General features: G+C 37.0%; 2 protein-coding genes across 8 annotated transcripts in view; one reads left to right on the top strand and one right to left on the bottom strand.

Annotated features, from left to right (window-relative positions):
• The first annotated feature begins 312 nt into the window (after positions 1-312).
• On the top strand, positions 313-10,063 carry elmod1 (ELMO/CED-12 domain containing 1). Of its 3 annotated transcripts, XM_043222137.1 has the most exons (12): positions 313-466; positions 864-937; positions 2,303-2,448; positions 2,545-2,573; positions 3,091-3,188; positions 3,281-3,410; positions 3,550-3,683; positions 4,823-4,891; positions 5,258-5,281; positions 5,558-5,608; positions 6,009-6,142; positions 7,713-10,063. In XM_043222137.1, exons 2-12 carry the CDS (start codon positions 921-923, stop codon positions 7,886-7,888), a joined length of 1,008 nt encoding a protein of 335 aa, XP_043078072.1. In that variant the 5' UTR covers positions 313-466; positions 864-920; the 3' UTR covers positions 7,889-10,063. The 3 variants fall into 3 exon arrangements, with proteins under 3 accessions (XP_043078072.1, XP_043078073.1, XP_043078074.1); XM_043222138.1 differs by lacking the exon at positions 5,258-5,281 and having other exon boundaries at positions 314-466; XM_043222139.1 differs by lacking the exons at positions 313-466; positions 864-937 and adding an exon at positions 1,676-1,761.
• Positions 10,064-14,772: 4,709 nt separating this feature from the next.
• The window catches only part of gria4b (glutamate receptor, ionotropic, AMPA 4b), a 160,777-nt gene continuing 154,407 nt past the window's right edge, over positions 14,773-21,142 (bottom strand). The window contains exons 14-16 of one of the 5 annotated variants that reach the window (XM_043221418.1): positions 18,056-18,170; positions 17,221-17,358; positions 14,773-16,589 (exon numbers count right to left, since the gene is read on the bottom strand). In XM_043221418.1, coding sequence (XP_043077353.1) covers positions 16,425-16,589; positions 17,221-17,358; positions 18,056-18,170 — 418 coding nt within the window. In that variant the 3' untranslated portion in view covers positions 14,773-16,424. Of the gene's footprint in view, positions 16,590-17,024; positions 17,359-18,055; positions 18,171-19,237; positions 19,353-21,142 lie in introns of all 5 variants that reach the window. The other 4 variants (XM_043221417.1, XM_043221420.1, XM_043221419.1 and 1 more) reach the window with 4 other exon arrangements.

Genomic DNA, 21,142 nt, shown 5'->3' with positions numbered 1-21,142 from the left:
CCGGATGTTTTAAGAAATGTTACTATAATTTTCACAACAATTTCTTTTACCTTTTCAGTTTAGAGTCAGATTGTTTTGATAGGCTACATTTACGATAATATATTAAGTTAAATAACAGCAAGTCATTCCGGAACCCCTTAAAAGTTTACCGAAGCCCCCTTGATTGAGGACCACGCTACAATATGGACCTCCCAAAGCATGGTTTTAGAAAAGTGAAATAACACCTGTAAATACCAGCTATTCTAAAGAACATTTCTATCAAATACGTGTCAGTTCTGCCTGCACGTAAAGGAGTTTGAGGTCTTTCGGGGTCTTTCTCCGCCGTGCGGCACAGCAGCGCTGCATTGCGATGCTCAGCAGCGCCCGCCCTCCCTAATTCACATGCTCATCATGGAGGAATAACAGGTACCTGCTTTACAGAGAGAGGAGGACAGGCTTATTCCCATTCCCGGCGACATCTTGAAACGTATGTTCTCGTCATTTATCTATCTTTTATCAGATGTATTATTATTCGATGCGCTGTTTTCACGCGTGTTATAGAATAGAGGACAGCGCACCTATTGAAATAGTCTCGACGGTAAATGACTCCGATTGTCAGTGTTATGTAACCCACGCTATCTGAATGTATTGTAAACGGCTCATTTGTCGTGAAATCACGCACCGTGCATTAAATATGTTAAAGTGGATGTGTACGGCACGGTTCTGTTGTTGAAGCAGTTGCCCACGGCAACGTCTTAATCCGCCTAACGCCACACTGACGACCTCGAGACGGTGTCGCTATTCGTGTCCGCGACGGTTGAACGCAGTGCAACGACCAAATAAAGATACGCCGTGGTTTTCATTTTGAGTTATGTTTTGTGCAGGTGGTCAGACCATCCGCGAATGTGAGTTATACTGTTGTAGCAAAGCAGACAATCGCGATGAAGCATTTTCTGAGGTAAGTACGTGATTATTGCTTAACGGTGACAGATCGCTTCTTATTGCTTTGAAACTGAAATATCGTTGTTGCCATTTTCCATTAAAATAAAAAAAGCACATTAAATTCACCTTTATGCGTATTTTTTATGCTTTGTAGTATGGCCCAGTTATGTCATGGATGCTGAAACAAAAACAGAAACCAAATAATTAGCCTATTAAGTATTCTTATCAGGTATTATTCATATAATTATGCATTGTTATCATCATCATCATCTTATTCAACATAATGAGTTTAAATTGCATAGGTTATTGCATAATGGCATACTAATTGGTAAGTGTGTGTATGTACATACAGTATATACATATATGCAATCGTTATTATAGAACATAGCCTGCTTCTATAACATGTAATTTAATTATTTTATTATAGTACTTAGTATTATTATTAAAATATTCTAATTATGTAATATTAATAAACATAATATACTTAATAGTGTTACCTTGAATACAGAAAATGTAATATATATATATATTACAATAAATGATGTTGAAAGGCACTAAACTAATAAAAGGTTGCTCCAAATGTACCAGTATAGATTTGTATTTCACCTAGACATTTATAGGTAGAGACCCCTAAAAAGCAATATCAAAACTGGCTTTTATAAAGTGCTGGAAAAGAAATGACCTTCTGGACACGTCACTTCTGTTCAACGGCTTTGATACACAATAACACCTTTTTTACAAAACACAGGTTTGACCACAAATTCATTTCATGCCGATGGGGAGGCGAGTCTATCCTGTGAGCAGTAACTCTCAACGTAATCAGCAACCGGATTCAAACAGGTTTATTCTGAGTCTAATGCGTTTCCTGTAGTGAATTAGCCTGCAACTAGATTAGTATATAAAATAGATGGATGGATTTATCCGTGCATTTGTTCAAAATAGATGCGTAGATGTCAGCAAGTCCTTTGGTGAATACATACTGCTCGATACATGCAGGACATGAAACCTGTTTAAAGAATAACACTTTAGAACTGATATTTCGCTTTCATCACACAGATCTCATCATCATGGCCCACTTATCTCTGTCTCGATTCATAGACATGCTTTTTTACAACGGGGATCAGGCCTAGCTTTTGTAGACATCCAAGCATTATACAAGAAAAATAATGTGCATTTCTCTTTGAACGGCTTGAGCAGTGTTCATGGGAAACACATCTGATGGTTATTCAGTTCGGGTTTAGAGTACTCAAATATAATGAGCTTTCGAAATACCTCAGTGAGTACGCCTTATTCTGGGACAGAATACACAGGTGTATTAGGCCTGTCAGTATTGGACTTGTGTCGTTTTATTCAGGCCTCTTTATTTCTCTGGATTTTCTAGGGTACTGACCCAGTTGCTGGTGTTCCTGTACTGTAAGTGCTTGTGGCGGGGCCTGAAGTTTGTCATCAGGAAGTTGACTGGACGATGTGAGCTTCAACGCATCTGTTACAATAACAAACCAGGGGCTCGAAGGACGCTCAAGATCGGTAAATACTATACTACAGCAAAAAACACCGCATTTATAACCTGGCTGTATTTGGGGAAAATATTGATATTATTTTATGTTTCTTTTAATTTCACAGAATCCTCACTCAAATGCTCTAAACATGAGGTAAGTCATGAGGTTTAAGTATTAATATATATATTTTTGTATTTATTAGTATTAATTTTTACTTATTACAATTTTTATTATATATTTAATAATATTATTAAAGGTATTTATTTTGTATTTTTATTTAAATTTAGTAGTATAATTAAAATACTATTATATTATTTCTTCATGTTTTGCTTATAATATCTTTTATTTTTCAGTATTAATTGTATGTAATTTTTGCTTATTTTTATTTAGCTTATCTTTATATTTTTTTCAGTTTTGCTCCTTTTACTTGACAAGGCATAATTTTTTATTTAGTTTTTTTTCCACTTTTAGTCTAACATTTATATTATTTCAGCTTTATTTCGATTATAAATATTATTTCATATTATTAGTTTTAGTTAACAATAACAACACAGATTACAAACCCATCTTAAACTACAAGACAGCGAAAATTTTTACATACTGTATTATGCTATTGTTTGTATATTAGCTAATATTCCAACAATTTTTTTCAATTACTGTACCTCCGTAGCTTTTGCAGTCTGCCATCAACGTACACCCAGATTCTGTGGAAAAGACTATTGATGATATAATATCCCTAAAAAAGATCAACCCTGACACTAACCCACAGTAAGCATCCCATCATTCCCTGATACAGTGCATACATTTACAGCTGTCTATTTGTTTTTAGCACACATGCTGTATTTCTTTTCTTCTTCCAGGCTTGGCATCTCTCTCCAGGCTTGCCTGCTTCAGATCGTGGGTTACCGAAACCTAGTAGTGGAGGTGGAGAAGCTGCGTAGAGAGCCGTATGACTGTGAAAACTCAGCACATGAGGAGATGCTCATGAAGGTATTAACAGTAACTCGCTATTACCAGTTACCAGAATTGGATTCCCGCTTCTAATAAAATATATAAAGGTGTCTACCGTTCAAAATCTAGCTTCTCTGCCATAACAGGATGCTTTCTCAAATATCTTTTCACTCAACAGCTGTGGAAAGAACTCCGTCCCGATTCTCCTCTCTCTGGACGCATCTCAAAGCAATGGTGTGAGATTGGTTTCCAAGGAAACGACCCCAAGACTGATTTCAGGGGCATGGGTCTCCTGGGCTTGCACAACCTGCTGTGAGTAGAGAGTCATTGCTGAAGGGAAATCGGGACAAAAACATCACATTATTATAGTAATTTAAATGTGCGTACTTGAATGAAACTTTATCAGATCTTAGCTCTGTTTTTAAACAGAGTGTCTTTGCTGTCTAGTAACTGCACAGGCGTTCTGGAAACATCCTAACCATCGGGAAATCTCATAAAAGACCCATCTGAAATGCTTTACGTGCTGTAAGCTTGTGCTATTATAATAGCAATATATTTTGACATTAGCATGATGCTAAGCTAACTACACAATACCATTATCAGCTAAGCATTATATAGCCTTCATTGCATACACTGTGAATGATTTTTGAATGACACTGAACTATCTTTTATTAGTTAGACTTGACATTAGCATATTGCAAAGCTAATGAAACCGTAAATAATATATAACTTTGTGGAAGATAACGCTTCGTTCATAACCCAACCTTTTCAACCTTCTATCCGTGAAAAAGTACACTGGACCGGCAGTCAAACCCGTGACTTCCCACCCGTGAACCCGTACTAGATTGATGTACAGTCTCAACACAATGGTGTTCATGCAACTGGATAGACTGTAGGACAATATAATGTTGCAATCAAATTAATAATAACTAACAATATTGAAGAAAAAATAATAATAATACACACACAATTATATATTATAATGTTATGTATCTTAAACGATAAGTATATCATACATCTAGCTATAATTCCTTCCGCTCAGGTTTGAAGTAGTGACTTGTGGGCTCGGAAACCTGCCTGGAAAGCAGCATACGTTTTTGAATTATGCTAAACTATTTTTTACCAGTTAGCAAAAGATTTTGATGTTAGCCTGTTGCTTAGCTAACACCACCATATGCTATTAGGCATTTAATAGACAACATGCACAATACGTTGTTTAATTAGACCAAACTAGTTTTATGAATCAGCGATTTATACTGAACCTATTTACTATTGAGTGAAAAAATTTTTTTAACCGTTTTGTTTGCTTTAGATTTTTTTAGATTTTTTAGTTTGGGTAGCATAATGTCAGTGGTGTACAGTGGCGTGCCATTAAAACGCAGTCTACATACGCAGCTCACTAAGTTTTCGAACAGAAAAGATGGCTGATTTTCCCCTTTTTGTGTTTGCAGGTATTTTGCAGAGCATGACAAAGCCACCGCTCTCCAAGTTCTTCATGACTCCCTGCAGCCTAAACACAGGTTCGTCCTTCAGCTTGTCCTCTTGAGCGGTTCCTACTGTATACTCTATATACTCAGTTATATCACTAATAAACTTTAAGGCACATTTAAGCTTTAAACACGTTAGCAAGCATGCAAAAGCAGCACACGGCACCAGGATCTTGCCACAGGATGTCAGTCAGGGTGTAGTTCCCCAGAAGGCTCTTATCAGCGCGTTGCTATACTGTGTATGCATATCATGTTTATTTTAACTGTTGTTTTTTTTTTCATGCCGTGCATTTGATCACACCTTCAGCATGCTTTGTTACCATCATGCACATCATGCACCCACACATTCCTTTTTTCTGTTCCTGCTTCTTTTTTTATTCCCATCACTGTCGCGCGCAGGAACGTTTCCACAGAAGAAGCCAGGTACTCCATCTTTTTATCTCTTCGTAAGAAATTATTTTGATCATTTTGCTTCAATCTAATGGCTGTATTATGTTTTTAATCTCGAAACGTCCACCCTCACCTCACTCTAAACACAAGGCATTATGCTCCATTGTAACGTTGGTTAGTAATCGTGAATGCTTTCTCTTTTCTCCAGTGAATCTCATGCGTGTAATTGTCGTCGTTTATAGTTGACTGCATTATAGTCACCGTTTACGACTGGGTGGATACACTCTAACATTTTGGGTTTTCACACAGCAAGATGAGCAAAGCTGAGTGGGACAAGAAGAAATTTGACAAAGCGATTGGGTGAGTGCAGAATATTGCATAAACTCTTTTCATTTGTGCCAGTTAGCAACCAAAGAACCAGTTCTTAAATCTGTGCACGTTAAAAATAATTGTGCTGCGTGTGCAGTAGTTATTAGCAGCCGGGCGTCTGAACCATGATGCTTTGTGTGAGGATTTGAATCAAGCTCTCCTGCTTGTCGTGAGCTCTCAAGATGCATTAGCTGTGATGTGTCGCAGGAAGCCTGTTCAATCGCTGCACTGCTGACATGTGCACACACAGACACAATTAAAGCACAGAACAGATGGGATCACGCAGACAAGCGCTGGCTGTGACTTAACTTTTTGTAACGTTTATTTACACCAAACGGGGATTTCTTTTGCATTGTGTTTTGTGCTGACCCAAATCTTTTGTGTGCCGCAGATACTCCTTTGCCATAGTTGGCATAAACATCACAGACCTGGCATATTCCCTGCTGGTGAGCGGGGCTCTGAAGACTCATCTGTACAATGTGGCACCAGAGATGCCAAGTCTAGTGCACTTCCAACAGACCTTCTGTGAGTGTTAGAATGTCGCTAATGTTGTCCTTGTCTTTTATAGGCACTTTATTAAATGATATTACACAGTTATATAATTGTGTACATTTTATATATATATATATATATATATAGTAAAATTATAACTATAAGTAAAACTATTGATACAATGAAATTGTATAATAATAATAGTTATTCTTATATATTTGTGGACAAAATACATGATTTTACAGTCATATATTAAAATATAAAAACACTTTTAAAATATTATATTTTGATATTTTTGGTCAGTCAATCTGTATATGATCTGTATACATACATTTTTATAAATTAATATTTTTGAATATAATTTCCATAAAAGAGTACAGCTAATAATAATAATAATTATGATTATTTTTTATTGTTATTATACTATTATTATTATTATTATTATTATTATCATTGTAGTTGTTATAATTTTTATATAATAATATATAATGTATAAATTATATAATAATCTTTATATAATAATAGAGGGCTGTTACCAGTCATATGAAATCAGTATCTACAAAACAGATATGACAGTTCAAGGTAGCTGAAATATAACACAAATATATATTCATATTATAAATATGAAATGTTGGGGAAAAAATAGGCTACTATGAAATTAAATTGCTAGTAGCAGCATCTGCAATAAATCATCTTAATTAATGAGTTTTTGAAGCCTTCAGATGATTTGTTCAAGAACGAAGCAAATTTATTTATTTCAAGAATGAATTAAATTCTTGTCCATATGAATAGACCACTGAATCAAAAACATAAATCATTCATTAACAAAACACCGCCGCTCTGTGTGTTGCATATGTGCGTCTGTTCTGCTCTGATCTTTGTTTGGAGCTATTTTCATTTAACCAAATGGAGCAAAAATGGTTGACAATATATTGATTCAATGAATTTAAATTTAAATACTGAACTAAAATGTATATTAACCACTCATTTTAACTCTTGTTTATAATGTCAAATTTGCAATCATGGTTTTCCAGGAACGTCTCTGTTATAAATATAAACAAACTTACATTTTTATTTTTCTTGCGTTCATTTGTTTTGATTTCTCCACAAGATTCTGCATGAGCCTCATTGGCATTACCTCGTTGTTACTCATTATTCAAATTATTTGTTTTAATTATACAGTTATTGTAAACATTGTGTATATTTTCAGATTTCTGTCTATATACACATGCATACATAAAATATATTTACTAATAACCTTATATCATTTTAATAATATTAATTTATCTGAATGTAATTCATATATTAATATGTCATTCAGTTTATATATATGTATACTATACGAACACAAACATACAGTATTTTTGTTATTAATAACTATATAATTTGCATAACCTTTCTATAATAATAATAATAATATTTATTTTTATTATTATTATTGTTGTGTAATTATTATTTGTGGTCAAATATTGATTTTAATATAGAATACGTTGTACATAAATTATACACAGTTCAAAATTATTACATACAATTAAGTTATGGTGTATTGTTGTTTATTTATTATGATTTTTTGAATGTGTTAATTGTTATTTTCTATTCTCAGGTTATCTGATGCAGGAGTTCCACAGGTTCTGGATCGAGGAAGATCCATGTGACATCATGGAGTTCAACCGCGTGCGCACCAAGTTCCACAAGCGCGTCCTGAAGCAGCTGAAGAACCCTGACATGGCACTGTGTCCTCACTTCACTGCCTCTGACCTTCACCTGGTCAACCTGTAGCTTCTCATTCACCTCAACTCTCATGACCTCTCACCTTCTCATCCTTAAAGCCCATGCCTCATTACTGCCGACTGCTTAGCCGGTCTCTTTCTCACACATTTTCACACCGATGTCTCCTTCAGCCCATGCGACCAGACGTTACTGAAGATCACCAGCACTGCTGTGGACCATGATGATTGTACGTGCGCGTGGCAACAGTGCACCACCTTACAGCTTTCACACCGATTGTGATATTTATCTGAATGTGGATGAGAGATACATCTCTCCCGATAGGACAAAGCTCCCTATCCACCAGTAGGTCGAGCTGTTGGTACGTGTTGGGTAAGACGCTGAGCTTCGAGAGCGTGAGTGTTTCGACCTACATCCACTGCAGGAGACTGCACTGATACCAGGCACACTTAGAAACAGGTGGCCATTGTTTGTATACTCTGTCATACACTTTTAGAGCTGTTATATTAAAGATAACCTTTGTTTTAAAGTGCCCCTATTATGGGTTATGAAAGGTTCATATTTTGATTTTGGGAGTCCCAAACAACAAGCTTGACATTCTTGCGAGGTCAAAAAACACTTTCTTTTTCTTATAAGATACATTTATTTTGAACTAATCTTTTTTTTCATACCGCTGCTAAAGCCGCACCTTCATCACTTATACATCAATTTGCAATTTTTTAATTTTTTTTTTTTTATTCAGACCAACCCGAAAAGCTCAACAACTGGGCAGGCAATATGCTAATATTTAATGCGGACTTCAACATGAAACGACTTGGGACTCATTTTAAAAATGACTCGTTTCAATGATTCAGAGATGAGTCTTCGTTTTGAGAGACAATAACTTTATACACTTTCAGATTTAAAACTTTGCAGGACATTTTCATTCACCTAGACACTGCATAAAAGTTCATTTTCAAAAATCCATAATAGATGCACTTTAATTATTTAAAATCTTTTAAAGGAATATTCACGACTCAGTGCAAGTTAAACTCAATCAATAGAACTCATGGTATAATGTTGATTGCGACGCAAATAAAAACAAAAATCCAGTTTACACTGACTCTTACAGTGGAAATGAAATACTATAGCCATAAGAAAATACTCATGTATGATGTTAGTGGAAAAAAATACTAACCTTACTTTAAAGTTATGTGCATTATTGGCATGACACCCCTAAAAGAATTGTGTATAAGATTATTATAATACATACATTTTATCATTTTATTATAAATGCCAAATATCTGCTTTTAAACACTTTAAAATGGGCTCCATTCATATCCACTGCAGGTGGCTCACTGTAAGCCAGATTTGCATTTGCATAACTTCCATTGAACCCAGAACAATCCTTAAGATGGAAATGATTTCAACTTGCTGCATTCACAGATCATTCATTCACTCATCATTTCATAACCGTCATTGCCACTCTCATTCTTCTATCACATAAGTACAGTACATAGACTACATGTTGCCAAGAAGCAGAGCTTAAAATCAAATATTCACTTGCCAAATATGGTAGGATAATGTGTGTTTTGTGAATGTTCTCATGCAGAGCACATGATTGTTTTACAAATGTATTAGTGTCGATGTAAACAAAACGAAACAAACAAACAAAAAAATATGGAATGTTCCATTTTTCTGTTCTAGCACCAAAGCAATAAGTGACGTTTAGAACAGTTAGTTGAACAAGTCTTGTTTTCTTTTGCACAAGTGGTGCCTCTATTGTATTAATCAGACACTGATTAGTTTTGCCCTCTGTGTACTTCAGGCTTTCTTTGCTCTCTTCTGCGTTTCTTTAACTTTTACAGCCGCGTCACATCACAAATGCATGTTGCTCTTTCTTTTTTTTTGGGTTTGTCCATTAACCCTTTAACACGATGGACGGTCACAGGGTTTGCATGATGATTTCGTTTTTGCCTGCAAAAAATTGCGTTACCAGAATGTCACTTCATTTTAATGTCGTTAATCGTGCAATGAATGTCTATGCTACTGGCAGTGTTAAGCAGCTTCTTTTTAATAGCTATTGGTTGAACTGTGTTTCCACATGATTTTTAAATGAGTAAAAAGTGTCATATATTTCTCATTGCTGCACTTTTACAGATGAGACAGAAGCACTTGCTGTACATAAAGCCTTAGAGGTGGAATACATGGAAGCATTATTAAAGCTCATCATTATGCATGGCTGAATGTTTATGTATTTGTTGGGTTTTTGTATTCTCTTTCACATTAGTAAATACTCTCTCACGAAAACAATATAGGATGTTTTGAGTTATCAGGAAATTAAATCATTTTTCTGGGGTGCTTTATAAATCATCAAACCTCAGAGTAAAAGGCTGCACGAAATGAAAAGCAATTACCATCATTTTAAAATGTAATGGATTCTTAGAATTTGATGTAAACAGGCTTTAAACTGAGGACGTTTGTGCAAATTATGGATGTTTTCAGCATGTTACAGTTTTTTACGATTGCTTAGGAACGATTTTACAGACAAGACTCATTTTGTCAAAACACTACGCACACTTCACACACACACACACACACACACACACACACACATCTCAGATCTTTTGCAAAATGAAACAATTCTAAATATTTGACAGTAATTTATCAACAGCTAGTTTTGGTACCGTATGGTACACACGTGGGTCATACGGTCAGATTGTGTGAACCACTTATACACTGATGTGCTCAGTCTTAAACACTAAAAAACTATATTAAATAGCCTACACCTATGTAATACAGAATACACATAATATCTAACATTTATTAAGCTACACAAATAATAATCAAGTCAAAAATGTAAAATTGGACCTCATGATTTAATCATTTTCATAAATTATTCCAAACGATTTATACTTTAGAACTGTTAAACTATACTAAGAATATGGATTTTCAAAAGCATGTGTAAGGTAAAAATGCTAAGAACACTTCATAAGAAAACATGGACTCATCACGGTCCAGGTACCCATAGTCCTCTATTCTCTATTTTTTTTTTTTTATTCTGAATCTTAAAATAAATAGTATTTGTGCATTATAAGCCCAAACATTTAACAAAAATGCATTCAATATTATTGCAAAATTTGGTGAACAATTTTATATCCTTAACATTGGTTTTGTCCAAATCCTGTCGCTGATCTTTGAGTGAACTTCACTTCCTGTTTGAAGAATTTCATAGCCACATTTATGACATAATAATGTATAATAATAATAATAATAATGACGAAAAAAATCGCATTATAAATTACCATAATGATAATATACAAATAAAACTTAATTATACTAAATCAAACTGCCTCAAACAAAAATAAGTGTTATTCTGAGTTTGGTCGCATGGGGGCAGTAACGTTCAAGCCACCGCGAGAGTGTTCTCTGTCAGGACCCTCGTTCTTCTTCAAATGCATGCTAGCGCTTACGTTTGGAGAAAGTAGATGCGGCTACAGAATGAATGATGTTGCTCTTCAAAGAAGGAAATCTAAATAATATGTACCCATATACCTAATGTGTAACATTAATTATTTATAAGATTATTATTTAAACATATTATTCATAAGACATCCCCGCGAAACTGAAACGCCATTTGTAAAAAATGTCAAACCAGCTGAAAAACATCTTCAGTCAGCCCAGACTGGTTTGCTAACGTCTCAGACTGGCCTGACTGATCTGTGATCTGCGCAGACAGGGAGACCATCTAAGCTAGGCCAGAAAACATGGTTTAAGGCTGGTTTAAGATTTTTCCGCTGAAGGCACAATATTTAGTTGCATAACCAGTGGCAATGCAAACGTACAGAGCAAAAGAGACCTCGGCGCCTGTGCGGTGACAAAAGTCTTCTCATAAACACAGGTTATGGTTTAGACAGAATTGTTATCTGCCCACTCATAACAGTCAAGGCCTAACACGACATGGCAGCCAATCTGACATCAGACACACTCTGTCACATGCAAGTTCCTGTTTCCCCAACACGTGCCTTATTGTGGAGTGGCCAGTGACAGCGTTTAGCATAATGTCCAAACATTTCATGACAGGGATGTCGAGAGGCATTAGGAACCCTTTTAGCATGATAACAAATAATAAGAAGAGCTAAAGCGAAACGGGCATTACCAGCATCAACCATTACATATTTCACACAACACATCAATTCAAAGACTTATCGAAGGATTTTGGATTAGTATTAGGCCTAATTTATTATGATTGTTTTAAAAGGGCTTTACAAGCATACTGTATTTTCAACCTGTGTCCTACAGTAGGGTGTTTGGGATTGACACGCTACTTCTAGATGCATTGTTGTATATACTGCAGTATATACCTTTATATGAAGTATGCAGTAATTATGTTAGCGTTTCATAATTTCATATCAGTAACTGGTTTGGAAGGAAATGCAACTTCACTTATTGCATACAATTCAGGCTATATTGCATATGCTTTTTTCAAGATAATAACTGAAGCAGTAGGCTACGCATTACATTTAACAATATTGGATTATATATACAAAAAAAATAATAACATATTCACAAAATAATTCTCATTTACTTAATTCCTCAGAAACAGAAGCATGTCAGTATGCTAGTATTAAAGTACACCTGTCCTGTGATTTGCAGTCTATGCTGTTTATTTGCAGTGTGCAGTAACTAAGAGCAGCCAGAGACTCTGTGACCTTCAAAATGGTCCAAATGAGATGAGTAGACCAAAAAAGTTTCCAAAAAGTAAAACGCTTGTATAAAATCTGCACACTCTAAAACATCAAGAACTCACAAGTGAAATGAAGTGATATGTTGAGCAATTTACTGAATAAAAACAAGGCAAACATTTCAGTCACGTGTTGACCATTTTCGGTGCCAAGCTAACAATATAATACAGTATGCAGTAACTCCATTAAGATTCCATTTTGATTCAATGATCATCTGTTTTCATTGGCTATGTTCGGAATACTACTTCACTGTTTAATGCATACATTGTATGCTGCATTCTAATTACTAAATATTCTAACTAAATGATTATACATTGCATTTGCCAATATCAGCTTTAAACTGTATAATTGTTTAATTTGATACAGCAGAAATGATACAAGTATGTCAGTATGCTCTTCGGATCATATCCTGTGTGTATGGAATAACATACTATCATACTACCCTTCTAAGTATGCACAAAAGTATACCTTATTTGTAGTATGCAGTAGGCTAAGTTGACATTCCATTTTGTTATAATGCCTATTTGGTTTCATTGGCTTTTGTGATGGAATACTACTTCGCCATTTCATGTTGTACACTGTGTACTGTAAACTATAAAAGATTAAAAAAACTGCCCAAAATACCATACTGCAATACTACTAGAAGAAGGCTAATATGTGGCCTACTGTACACCCCTTCACATTATGCTTTTTGTGTGTTCACAGAATACCTGGACTACAAAACTCTAAAAGATGCTGTTCTGAACGCATCATTTTGTTACTACACAAAACGTTTCGTCGGGAAACTGTGCAACTGTGCAAATTACCTGCTTTTTTTTTTTTATCAGCACGGTTACGCCAGCAAAAGAAAAAGAGCCAGCCGGTGGAAATAGCCTAGATAGTGAACATAACAATTGCGCATTAATTTTCACTGACTGCGCAACAGTGACCGACGCGCGCGCGCACCGCAGACGGGAACGTTAACGCAGCACGCGCTAATAGAAGCGATTTGGATTTCCGCGCGCTCCGTTTTTCCGCGAGGCTTTTCACAGCTTCGTCCTATTTGACCTTCGGAGTTGACCACAGCTCCTCGTCTTTTATATATCACTAGAGATCGCTAGGTCAATTTGTCCGTATATAGCAAGACCTAATACATATTTAAAAATAAAAAAATGAGTCACGTTAGGATTATGAAGCTAAAACTTCAAGATATTGACATGGAATGTGAGCTCGCTAGATAACACATAAACTGATGAGTATTTTACAGAGGTGCACATTTTGAGATGGTCCTGGATGACATACTCCTCAAGGTCATTATTAGCGTGGCTGTGTTCTAACATATGCACCAACATCTGTTATAGGAGGGCATTTAAGTTTTCAGCGCCAACCGCTGTTTTCCTGCAATATTTATTAGTATTCCCATCATGCACCGCTTTGCCCTTTCTGCAAGGATTCTTGTAAGGGAAGAAAATCAGACTATTTACTGTAATGTTAGTGCTTTGTGGACTTTTTCAGGGACCTCCTATGGCACGGTCATTTTTATCGTACGCTCTTCAGAAACAAGGGTACTTCAGTCTCTTGAATGGTACAAAATAAATAAAAATGTTTGTGAATAACCTTTCTAAGTAATGAATAAATTCTGTCCCTGAAAAATAATTTTTTTTTTGGTCATACATGAGTTTTTAATGAATGCTTTCTGCGGGGATATTGATGCAAACTGCCTATAGTGCCTTTCTATCCTCTCCAAGGATCAATTACTTTTATTAAGCACTTTGTTCTAAAAAAATGTGTTGTTACTCTGTGTTAGTGTCAGTGGATTGAACTTTCTTGACCCTAGATCCAGTGTGAATCATTCAATATATACATACATTACCACCAACGGTGTGCTATATTGTCTAGTTTATATACTATACACACTTTCTCTATATATTGAGGAGGATAAAGTCATTGTTAGTCATTTTTACTTGGCAAGAGAGTACAGTATATATATATATATATATATATATATATATATATATATATATATATATATATATATATATATATATATATGTGTGTTTGGTTGAGAAAGTATACAAATGCAGCATGATTTTATATGCTGTGTACAAGTACATGTTGTGTATTAAATTTGTGAAACATAAAACTAGTGATTTTAAACAATGGCAGCAATTGTTAACCAAAACCTTTTTTTTTTCATTTTAGACTAATCCAAAAAAAGACACAAAGGAGAAATTTCATATCCATTAATATTTTACTAAAAAATGATCAAAATAAATATATACAATTTTAACATATTAACCTAATAAGGACACCACTTTCATCACAGCATTAGAAACCATAGGGGAAAAAAACCTAATGTCGCTCTCCAAACACACTGATCTTCAATATGCATCAGGATCATTGTGTGCGTGTGTGTGTTTCTGAGACAGAATGGGAAAAGGCAGAGAGGATAGAGAGGAAAAAATACACCGAGAGATGAACGTACTGTGTGCTTGAGTAAAAGTGCGTATTTAACAAGACGAGGGGTCGTCGGAACAGGAGGGGGTAAATTGCACTTTCAGATCAAATGCAAGTTAAACAGAATTGGGCAGAGAAATCAGTATGGTGTCCTGAAGCTTTGAAATTGTCCACGTACTGTCCTTTTGTCCAGATGTCCGTTGCTACAGTTTTCTGGAGAACATGCTGAAGGCCTGAATGAGGTTACACAGTGTTTTTCATAAAAAAAAGGCCAAAGCTGGACTCTGACCATGGCTCTCACGATACAAACAGTGTCTTCAGAGGCGGTCGGTGTTCTGAACACGTTCTATTCTATATCTATACACGTTTTGCGCAGTTAAGTTAGATTCGTTTCTCGTCCGATTGAATTTCATAATATCATTCATAAAGACGCCTGCTCTAAAATGAATGGACAAACATTTAAATACGTCTCAATAGTCTCAATTTTTTTTTCAGAATTCACATAAATCAAAAATAAAATATGCTTCTGTGGAAAAAATAAAACAGTCTAGAGGGTACCATGGTCTACGACTGCACAGTGATTATGCAGGGCATGGCTTGGGAAAGAGCAGCGGCTGAGATGCACTGAGGGTGTGTGCCACATTCCCGAGAATCATGGGCGCATAGGTCACTGGCACTGATAACATGCCCATGTTATTAAATCCATAGAAGTTCATGTACATCTACATATATCAAATCTTTTCCATGTGTGTGCGTGTGTTTTTTTTTAATAGTTTTCTAATCATTATTGCGATGAATCCTTTTTCTAAAGATGGTTTAAAAAGAGAATTACACTCTGTCCACTACAGAATCGGCTATTTACAAATTCGTTAAAAAGCAAGCGAGTTGTACAGTCTGCTATTTACAAAACAATGTAAATAATTTACTTTAGGTATGATTTTATAGAATATATATATATATATATACTGTATATATATTTATATGAACTCTTCTTCACAGTTTATTTAATAAGTATTCATTAATACCATATCCATGTTAACAATACCCTCTCGGGCAAACAAATGCCCATTTTTAGCTATGTTAAGATGTCGAGATGCGGCGTTTCGGATTCAGAGTGTTAGAACGAGCAGATCTTTTAGTTTTTTTTTCGACAAACAGCTACCAGTTGAGTTTGCTGTTCTTTTCCCCACCCGCTTCTTCTTCGCCTTCAAAGGCAGCTCGAGTTCTTTGAATGTACATGATGGAAACCCAGAAGTCTGTGCGATAACCACCGCACGGTATCTGACGCGAAGTCGCCAGGGGCCTCGGTTCCCTCTCAAAATCTACCTCATCAGGCGCGATCGCTCAGCTTGGTGGCGTCATTGCTGTAGGGTCGGTTTTCTGATGTCTGTTTTGCGGAGTTTAAGGCACTTGAACGTTTTTGGTTTTCACGGTAAGTCGGACGACACCAGAGCCAGTCCGGAGCTCTGCCGCAGCGAGGGGCCGGAGTGGACAGCCTTGGGGCAGTCGGGAGTCAGGACGCGCCCGTTCTCGCCCACGCTCCCCGTAATGGACAGGCGCGCCTTGTTCCGCATGGCTTCGGTGAAGGTGAGCTGCATCCGGAGAGAAAAGAAAGATGGGAACAGGGAAAACAGAGAGTCAGCTGCACGCACTTAAAAACCCAGAGCGTCATTATTTGAATGAATGCACATTATCAGCAAGCACATACAAAACACCAGATTATGACACAGTTCAGCGATGAAGCGTCTTAAATGCATCTGGCATAGTCCTTCGGAGCCAAAGATTACTTGAAATTCAAAACTAGGGGGGTTTTATGACTATGCCTAGGGTGAAATGATCATCTCATTGTTTGGCTATTCCTGTTTAACGTGTGCAGACCTGGTACCTCGATCTTCAGCATGCGCAAATATGTGAATGCACGTCTCCGACTTGGAGTACAGGTGGAGGAGACAGAACAAGGACGTCACAAACACAAGAAGCTTTACCACGGCAAGCTACGGCAGCGAAAACAGAGGAGCTCCACTTACGACTGCCGGGCACCTACGTACATCTGACCTCCTACATCTCTACTCCTTCAGTGGCGTAGACGTTGTAACCCTCTCTATATGTGGCTAAACTCTGAGTGCTGTGGGTGGGACTGGGCCCTGGGGAGGGATGGGGGCTTGGGAGGGGGACAGGGCTGGGGAGAGGTGAGGAAGAGGGGCGACGTTCAGACTGTTCCACCTTCATTCTCTTGGCCTCGTTTCGGGACTTGTAGCAGAACTCGATGAGGGCCACCAGCATGGCCAGGCCCAGGCCCCCGACCAGAATGTAGAAGACCCCAGCCACATTACTGAGGCTGAGGGCCTGTGAGCTCTTGTCCTGGATGCAAGAGGAAGGAAAGGAACAAGAAGACAGGAAGTTAACGCGGCGGGAGCAGAGCGGGAAGGCACACTTGCACGCACGCATTCACAAAACTACACTACGACTCTACTCGCTACCAAAACACATTCACACATTCACATTTACAGACAAATCAAGTCATACTGCATCCTTCCAATCAACCTTTCGCTTGCAGGCTAATCTGTAAGAGCTGATGTTTTTTTTTTTTTTTGGGGACTTCTATCAGGCATCGATGCTTTGACAGCATCTTAAAGGGTGACAATTAGCAAGTGATTGTAGGAGATGCTTTCATTTTTCTAGCTCCACACTGCGAAAGGGTTTTAACTTCTTGCTGTGTTCTAGCTCATCTTCACATGTGGCGTGTTTCTCGCTCCACACAAAGTCGGGCTTTGCTTGGGTTATCATGCAAAAAGAGAAATCAATGGTACGCTCGGTTAAATAAATGTGGGATACCTTCAAAAGCCCAGTCACTTCCATTCCTCTCAGGTATTATGTTACTAATAACAGAGATGCATCTAAGGAGACATTTAGTGTGGAGAAGCAGGGCATGCTGGAACTATGCTGCTTGGTGCACATCTGAAATCTCCCTACAGATGAGCATGCGCTAGATACTGGTGACTTTCTGCCTCACTGAGCATTAGACAACAGTGATGGTCCCAGACTTGTGGAGACTGACCTTACTTCCCGAGTCCTTGGGTCCACACTCGCCCTTATCGTACCACCATTTGTTTTTCAGCTTGTCTAAGATGCCTGATTCACTCAGTTTCAAAACGGCAAGGTTTACGGGGGTTCTTCAACCGCGCAGAGGAATGTAACACAAATAACATAAATAACATCATAGGACATGTTATTTTATGTTATTCACTCATAACAGCTGACACAGCAGTTGCACTGGCAAAGTGACCGAGCCGAGGGTCCCGTTGTGATACATGTCTCTGTGCTCTATTTAAGGGAACAGTGTTTTAGGGCCTGGCTCTGGAGCCACAGACATATGAACGGGACCTTGCTCCATCGCTTTGGGTAACGGGCGCATACTGCCACGGCCTTCTCTACCAATGCTGGAGGCAATTACTGTTAAACCACAATTATTGGCGTATACCACAGGCACCAACCATTTCATATCCCTCTAACCAAGGTTAGAATTTTTATTTTCAGTTTCATTTAATTTATTTTACAACTCTAATCCAGTTTAGTTGTATATTTACATTTATGCATTTGCCAGATGATTTTATTTAATCTTTTTATTTAAACTAGGCTTTGTGTAAAAAAAAAGGCACTATATATATTAACAACGTTTCATACTAATCCAACATAATCCATGAATTTTTTCATGGATTATGAATGTTTTCATGAATGTTTCAGTGCTATCAATTGCAATTGAAATGTGTCAAGAGTTCTATATGAGTTCTGTATTTTCATGTAGTTTCAGTTTTTCTAGTTTTTATTTGTTGTTATATTAAAACTCCCTCTTCCTTTGACTTTGGCTCGTGTCTTTAATACATAATCATAATGCGACACTGCAGCACCTTTCAAAAGACAATAAATGTTCTCTGCATTCCTATAAAAAATGCAGCTAATGTGCCTCAGGAGAAGAAGAACAGCAGCAAAAGAAACTGGAGGTAAGAGACGCAACTGTTTCAAAGGAGCTTCAAAGTTCCTTGATGAATGCCAGAAGACCGACGAGGGAATGTGTGCCCAGTATTCCAAGCGAATATTTGTGCTCTGACAGTAATTGCGTTCCTCTCTCTCTTCAGGCTAAACAGGGTCAGGATGAAGGTCGTGTATGCGCTTGCGCCCCGGCAGATGCTCCCGTTACAGAGGAAACTGTTTACCCGCGTTGGTTGACATAGTGGCTAACCTTCTCACCACCTCCTCCGCTGCCACACTCTCCTTTGTCGTACCACCACTTGTTTTTCAATTTGTCCAACAGGCCTTGTTCATTCAGTTTTAAAACTGCCAGGTTAACTGCACTTCTTGAAACGATAAAACATAGTTTGTCAGTAGCAGCAGTTTGTCATAGTTGAGCAGAATCCAATCAGGTTAAATTAAGAAAGAAAGGGGTGGAAAGTTCTATAGATTAGTCGCCCGTGCCCACCCCACTAAAACACCGAACCACGGAGGACAAACCTCTCTTTTCCTGTTTTCATGTTAATTTACACCAGCCTTATTACTACACACCTCCAGATGGGGAATGGAAAAATCAATACCTGCTCTCCGCTTTAAACCCCCTCCCCAACCCAAGCTACCCTTATTTCCCGTCCTCGCTCGACCACTTTACTATGCACTCAATATTGCTGAGATACGCAGAGGGACCTTACGATATTGAATGCCTGTTACTTTCCCTATGTGCTGCTTACAGACGGTTTAAATGAGCACAGAGGGTTTAAGCCTCTGAAAGTGCTGAATGAGTTTGATCCTATTCCCCAGACCCCCGCATTCCCACCTCTGGCTCAGCCACAAGAGATCTGGCAACACAATTCTGCTCTGAAAGGCCAGGCAGTATCTTTCCCTGCAGTTCTCAGCATGCGTATTGTTCTGTAGATAAGGTTCTATAAATATATGAATATCATATAAATTAATGTTATTTTAACGTGTTTGCTATGACACAAACAATGGGGTCCAAAAGCCTAAAAGACTATGAATAACTTGTAATTTTTAGTGGCAATAAACAAGCGAATAAAGAGCAGAATCTAAAATATTTACAAAATTCATACATAAAAATGAATAAATACAATTTATATTTTCAATAACAATAAATCATTTAATGCGAACTAGATTTTAAAATATTAACAAAATTCATAATTTAGTCAAATAAATTTAAAGTATATAATAATAATAACGACAAATATAATAACGACATGCTTGTTTTCAACATACTAACAATTTATAGTTCTGTTAATACATAATAATATATATAAAAAAGCTAGATTTCAAAGTAAATAAAAAAATTAATGTAATCAAATTAATTTGAATAAATTAATAAAGACAAATGTTTTTTATTAGCAATACGTTTGTTTTTAAAATCATCATAATTTATGTTCAATAAGCAATAAATAAACAAATAAATAAAAAAACCTAGAATTCAACAGTTTTACAAAATTCATAAATGTAGTAAAATTTATTTAATTTAATGTATTAATTACATGTACATTTAGTAATTCGAATAATGCATTTGTTTTTATTATAAAACTTCTAAAACTTTATATCTTCAAGAACACATATATAGATGGATTCTATTACTTTTGGACTCCACTGTAAAAGTCTAATCCACGATCTAGATAAGGGTCAAAATCTACATGATGTGAATGATTCAAGAGAGGTTTATCCTGAATGCAGTTTATCCTGAATGCAACATTAATAAACACACAGCCCACAGGAACAAAGAACGGGACAGGGAAAGAATGTAGTGAGACACATCTGAGCTGAGGAGGGGAAGAGAAAGAAGAGCATTAAGGGCAGTGTGCTGCAGATCTGAAGCCGAGTGAATCTCCTGCGCTGGTCTGACATCACGACAGCAGGAGAAAAGCCGTTACGCCATTGGACGCTCTTCCCCCCGGTATCAGGAGAAGAGTCAGACAGACCGCGGTAACTCCGCAAAACAAAATGGCTGATCCCGGGAGCTACCGTCATCTGTAGCTGACTCTTCTCAACCTTTCTTTACGCGGTACTTGCGGTGCCTCTAAATGAGCGTACCTCTCAGTACAAGTGAGAAAAAGATCAGACCAGGCAGAATATTCACAGGCTCGTCCATTCGTTGAATTTC

This window comes from Puntigrus tetrazona, chromosome 21, assembly GCF_018831695.1.
Source record: "Puntigrus tetrazona isolate hp1 chromosome 21, ASM1883169v1, whole genome shotgun sequence".
NCBI lineage: Eukaryota > Metazoa > Chordata > Actinopteri > Cypriniformes > Cyprinidae > Puntigrus > Puntigrus tetrazona.
The sequence above is the reverse complement of the archived record's forward strand: the minus strand, read 5'-3'. Positions and strand labels throughout refer to the sequence as shown.

Bases quoted from the DNA above. Each gene is read 5' to 3' on its own strand.
- elmod1 (XM_043222139.1), top strand. From the start codon at position 1,691: ATGCCGATGGGGAGGCGAGTCTATCCTGTGAGCAGTAACTCTCAACGT. The intron at 4,892-5,257 runs GTTCGTCCTTCA...TGTCGCGCGCAG, and splicing joins TCCCTGCAGCCTAAACACAG to GAACGTTTCCACAGAAGAAG. The intron at 6,143-7,712 runs GTGAGTGTTAGA...TTCTATTCTCAG, and splicing joins GCACTTCCAACAGACCTTCT to GTTATCTGATGCAGGAGTTC.